Below are 6,181 nucleotides of genomic sequence, written 5' to 3' on the forward strand. Positions count from 1 at the left end.
AAACATAGATATTATTTTCTCAGTTTTACAATGTAATCTCGCAAAATATACTATATTTTGATATAACGCGATATACTATATATAAGCATTGTAATATCTTTATTGAATTTGAATAATTTTAAAAAGTTCACATTCTTGTTAATCAATTCTATTTGCATATAAAATATTTTTTATAGGAAAACAATTTCTAATAACAATTCTTAATTTTCTACATAATTAAATGTTGGTAGTATTTGTATCATATTTCATATACTATTGTCATTTGAAGTACGCATCGAAAAATGGTGGATGATAGTAGGAATCGACAATTTAGTATTGAATATCTTAAATTTAAAGAGTTTTAAGTGAAACAATATATTATATATTTTACTTGTAACTCAAAACGTTGAGAATGGGTTCAAATAAACGACATAAGACCGAGAAGAGCCGAGATACTAAGAAGAAGCGTCATCGTAGCCGTTCACGAAGTTATACGCCTGAACGTGAGAAATCGGAAAAACATAGGCATCACAAAAAGCATAGAAGGAAAGAACGCAAGGATTATGACAGCGATGGTTATTATCTGATTCATTCTTATTAAACTATACGAATATGTTGTACAATGGTTTTCTTAATATCGCGTATTTTATTATAAATTAACTATACCGCTTTGCAAATGTAATTGTTTATGAGCGGTTAGATAAGCTAAACTTTTTATTTATCTTCGTTGTTCCTCGTTCCTCATTCATCGTTTCGAAAGTAATATCGTGTTTTATCTGCGCAGAAATGTATTTATCGATTTCAAGTACAAGATTAAATAATTTGGAGGAAATCAAAGCAAATAATATATATACTTTGCATAGGTACATAAGCATTTACTATGATGAGCATACGATATTTAATATCAGTTAATACTGCGTTTATTTTATTTCAGTTGAAATAGTTAATGCACCTCCTCCACCAAAAATCTCTAAGTCTTCACATCCGTCAACACCTCCACCTCCTGAAATTTCTAAGCAGCATAGTCCTTCGCCAAGTAAAGGTGGAACACAAACTTCCCTATCTATTGAAGAAACTAACAAATTAAGAGCAAAATTAGGCTTAAAGCCATTAGAAATTGATAATGCTCCAAAAGATGATCCTAACAAAATTAAAGATGATTTGGGAGAATTTTATCACAAACCTGCTCCTGATGTTAATGAAAAATTAAAAACTCAAAAATTAAAGGAAAAAATTGGTACTCAAAAACAAAAGAGATTAATTGAGGCTAATTTAGCAAAAGTAAAAAGTTTAGGTGAATGTGATTCTGATGATGATACTAAAAATTGGGTTGATAAAAGCAGACGTTTAGAAGAAGAGAAGAAAAAAGCAGAAGAAAGGGTATTTTTAAAATGTTTTTATTTATATATTTAATATATTTTTAATTAGTTTATAGTTTTAATTTCTTCTATTTTCACATAAGGCAAAAATGTTAGATCAATTAGATGAGGAATTTGGAATTGGAAATTTGGTTAAAGAAGAAATTCATGCTGCACGTAATTTGGCTTATACTGAAAAAAATTTAAAAGGCCTCAAAGTAGAGCATAACATTGTAAGTATTTAAATTTAAATATAATTCTAAAATTTACAATAAATAAAATTGTTAAATAAATAATAGGATAAATTTGAAGAAGGCAAAACAGTCATCTTAACATTAAAAGATCAGGAAGTATTACAAGAAGGAGAAGATGTACTCGTTAACGTAAATATAACGGATGAAGAACGTTATCAACGCAATATTTTAAATAGATCTAAAAAACCTGGTTATGATGCATATGATGACGATAATTTTGATGAGTTTGGTTTTCCAAAAAAAACAATTTTAGAAAAATATGATGAAGAAATTGAAGGAGAAAAAAAGGAAACTTTCACACTTGGAATTAATAATATTAAAGATGTTAAGCAAAACAAACTTGATTATGTTAAGCAACGTTTAGCAAATAAGCGGATAGAATCATTACACTCAGCAGAGCCAAAATTAGCTAGTGAATATTATAATGAAGAAGAACTTGCGAAATTTAAAAAACCAAAGAAAAAGGTACTTTTTTAAAATATAATTTTAATGTCTCTTTTTGCATAAAATATAAATTAATATTTCATTATATTATTATAGATCCGAAAGATTAGAAAAAAATTAAAAGCTGAAGATTTAATTCCTGAAGATAATGATTATCTTCGAGATCTTGGAAGTAGAAGGAGCAAGCGAACAGATGATGTAAAAGATAATGATACTTTAGATGTAGATGATTTAGAGGGTATTTACATTTTTATATAAATTATGATAATTTTTTAATGTTTAATTTTCATAATTTTAATTATTTCATTGTTTAAAATTTTATAAACTAACTATCTTTTTATTCTAAAATCAAGCTCCTACTGAAGACCTTACTGGAATTAAATTGGAAGAAGATGATAAGGAATTAGAATTACAATTAGCATTAAAAAAAGCTCAACGATTAAAAGAATGGCAATCATCAAGTATTGAAAAAGTTACAGAAACCATAAAACAAGAACCTGCAAATTTAGAAGAAAATCAATCTGGAAATATTGTTCTTAATGCTACTGCAGAATTTTGTAGAACATTAGGAGATATTCCTACTTATGGTCTTGCTGGAAATAGAGAAGAGAATGGTCAGGAATTGATGGTATAAAATTTATTTTCATTTATTTATTTATTTTAATTTTATATTATATATAATAATATTATTTATATTTTTTCTTAATTTTTTTTAAATAAAAATTATAATTTAATAGGACTTTGAAATGGATGGTGTTAAAGAAGAACCACCCATGAACGAGGAAGAAGATGATGGTCGCGGTGCTTGGAATACCGTACATTTAGGTATCTCTCTCTTTAATATCTAAATTTTTTTCATATTTTTTACTTATATATAAATATTTTTTATATTTTATAAATAGATGAAAGCACATCAGAACCTGTAGCCATGGAAGCTGCAATTTTAGACGCAGAACCTTCTCTTGGACATGGTGTTGGTGGGGCATTGAAATTAGCTATGAGTAAAGGTTATTTGCAAAAAGAGGACAGCAGTAGACCATCTGCATCTCGTTTTGCACACTTGCAAGCTCAGAATTATTCAATAGAAGACAAAACTTATGGGTATGTATAGAACGTAATTATCGTTCAATAAAAGAAACTTTCTTACATACTTAAAAAAAAATGAATGTAAAAAACATTCTTTTATTGAATGTATACCAAACGAATCTTGTTAGACGAGTCTCTAGTGAATTTCAAACTGTTAGTTAACAGTCATAAATAAGAGAGCTCAGATTTCGGTGCTCGGAAAATGGATGATCTACTACCGCAACAAGAGATTAACTACTTTGTCGGAGATGAAAGGCCTGAGAAGAGAGTAGGATTGATAGAGGTATGTTTATATTATGCGATTCTATTCCGAGCAAGATATGTATGAACGTTCTAGACAAGTCCACGTATGGATTGAAATTATATTTAATGAATAAAAAAATTATATCTACTATACATTGACAATAGAGATTTGTATTATCATATTTTATATTTGCATGTTCAAATATGTAAGATTATTATAATAATCTTCAAAATATGAATTTCTATACATTTTCGTTTGAATTTTGATATTTATCGATATATTTTTTGCTAAATATATTATAATATATCTTTAAAAAAGATTATAATATTATAATAATTTAAAATAGTATATTTATATATATATATATATATAATATATATTTATATATAAAAAATTATATATATATATATATATATATATATATATATAATTAAATTTAAATATAAAGAACATATAACTTATTACGATAATTATATTGACTTGTTTAGATTTGTATTAATTTAATCGCATAATGTAATGTATCTTGGAAACTTAATAATTTTTCTGTTCGCGGTTAATTTCGAAACACCGAATTCCACGAGCTACTATCAATTTTTATATTTAAATAAAGTTTAAAAATTATTTTTTATTTCTTCTTCTTTTAGAGACGATGATAAATTTGGAAGAAGAGATCGTTTTAATGGTCCAACATCAGAATTTAAAGAAAAAGAAGGTTTCAAACCAAATGTTAAATTGGAATATATCGATGATGACGGCCACGTTTTAAGTGCAAAGGAAGCTTTTCGATATCTTTCACATAAATTCCATGGAAAAGGACCAGGAAAAAACAAGGTTGAAATTTTTCGATATTTTTCTCTTTCAATTCATAGAGAATAGAAATTAAACATAGCTTTATAATTTATAGGTCGAGAAACGAATGAAAAAAGCAGAACAAGAAGTTTTAATGAAGCGAATGTCTTCTACAGATACACCTTTAGGAACACTTAATTTATTACAAGCAAAACAGAAAGAAACTCAATCTCCATATATAGTACTCAGTGGAAGCAAACAAATGCAAACGTAAAAAAATTTAATATTATTTCAATAATTATCAAAAAATATTTCTTAAAATTTATGATTAATTTTTTTTTTTCAGGACTAGTATATCAAAGTCAAAACATTAAGTCAAAAAGCTTATTTCAATGAAAGTTGTATATAACATAGAAACAAAAGAAATGTCTTATCGGTATACTTTTTCAAACAAATCAATAGATTAATCGTCGTAAAATGAATAATATTGCACATTTTTTTCTTTGAAAATGTTAATCTACTTATATAATAATAAAATAATATTTGTGAGTTTATAAAGAAAATTAATTTTTGCGAATTTTTCCTTTCTAATTATTTTCTAAATACTAATTTTTAATTGTTAATTAAAAAATATCAATTTAGTAATATAATGATTTATTTTATATTTGAGGTTTTGTTATAAGGAAATATTACATTTTTTATCTTCACATATGATATGATCCAAATATTGTGTTACACAAAATTTTGTAAGGCTTTAGTTATATTACAATTCAGATATGTCAAAATGATACATAAAATCTTTGACTGTAATTATCAGAGAAAATTACTTAAATTTTCTCAGCATATGCATATAAAATAGTATAAACTCATATCTTGTCACAGTTTTTTTGATAACGATACTCTATAAATTATAATATTCTATATTTAAAATATTTTCTTTCAATTTTTAATCAAATAAATTGATAGCTATCACAATAAAATTAAGTATGGGGAACAAACGATGTTCAATTATATCTTATTAAAATAATACAATTTCTATATGCTAACAATAACATGTGCATAAAAGTTAAATATTTTAACATTATGATTCATTTCTTAATTCTCAATCACAATTCACAATTAATTTCTACTTATCTATTCATACAAATCGCTATTCAAAAGATAGAAATTTTAATACTATAAAATATTTTAATCTTTCTAACAATTACTATACAACTTATTGAATATTTTGTTTTTATCTTTTTGTTTTTTATCTAATACAATTATGAGAGATTAAAAATATTTATCGTTTGTTGAATGAAATTATACATTATATAAAATATGATGACAGCATGATCTCTATATATTGATTTCGAGTATTTTTATAACTATCGATGTCTTAATTTTTCATGTTTAAAAAAAGATTCATTTCTACAAGAATGTTAATGTAATGACATTAGATATAATATGTATATATCCCTGATATCACAAGGCTTTCCTTTGTGCAAAAATAGTAGTAATACTTGATTTCTCAAATCTTACATGGTGCACAATAATTATATAAATTACATCTTACAAATATATTCCGAAAGTGTACAATATAGTTACATCACTTGATTTTATTTCTTAAAGAAATTCTCACTACTTACTATACATAATCTTTTTTTTTCTTTTTTCTTAAAAAGTTTGGCACGTTTTTCAACGGTTTATACAAAATTAATAGGAATTCTTCTCAATGAAAAAAAATTTTATATTTTTTAATTATTATTTTCTTATTAAGGCAGCAATATATCTTATATTCTTAATTAGAAATTTTTGAACAGTTTTAAAAGGCTATCAAAAATTGAAATTGACTCACTATTAATCGTGAAAATTAAATTATTTTTGTTATTGAACAAAATTTTCATGCAATTATATTACTAATAAAAAATATATTATAAATCAAAATAATATTTATTTTGTATTTACTTCTTAAATGAATTCCTATCAATTTTGTAATAACTATATATATATATTTTGACAAATGATTTTTATTTTCCTGAATTTGA

At 24.7% G+C, this 6,181-nt stretch overlaps 1 protein-coding gene across 2 annotated transcripts; it reads left to right on the plus strand.

Moving 5' to 3' along the window:
• Nucleotides 1-257: 257 nt before the first annotated feature.
• LOC122712638 (U4/U6.U5 tri-snRNP-associated protein 1) lies at nucleotides 258-4,674 on the plus strand. Of its 2 annotated transcripts, XM_043932439.1 has the most exons (11): nucleotides 261-554; nucleotides 914-1,359; nucleotides 1,442-1,570; nucleotides 1,637-2,056; nucleotides 2,132-2,273; nucleotides 2,389-2,663; nucleotides 2,773-2,860; nucleotides 2,938-3,136; nucleotides 4,010-4,196; nucleotides 4,270-4,424; nucleotides 4,501-4,674. In XM_043932439.1, exons 1-11 carry the CDS (start codon nucleotides 392-394, stop codon nucleotides 4,526-4,528), a joined length of 2,232 nt encoding a protein of 743 aa, XP_043788374.1. In that variant the 5' UTR covers nucleotides 261-391; the 3' UTR covers nucleotides 4,529-4,674. The 2 variants fall into 2 exon arrangements, 1 of the variants encoding a protein (XP_043788374.1); XR_006346368.1 differs by lacking the exons at nucleotides 4,270-4,424; nucleotides 4,501-4,674 and adding an exon at nucleotides 3,280-3,404 and having other exon boundaries at nucleotides 258-554; nucleotides 4,010-4,145.
• The last annotated feature ends 1,507 nt before the right edge of the window (nucleotides 4,675-6,181 follow it).

This window comes from Apis laboriosa, unplaced genomic scaffold, assembly GCF_014066325.1.
Source record: "Apis laboriosa isolate Shangri-la unplaced genomic scaffold, ASM1406632v1 scaffold204_cov149, whole genome shotgun sequence".
Lineage (NCBI taxonomy): Eukaryota > Metazoa > Arthropoda > Insecta > Hymenoptera > Apidae > Apis > Apis laboriosa.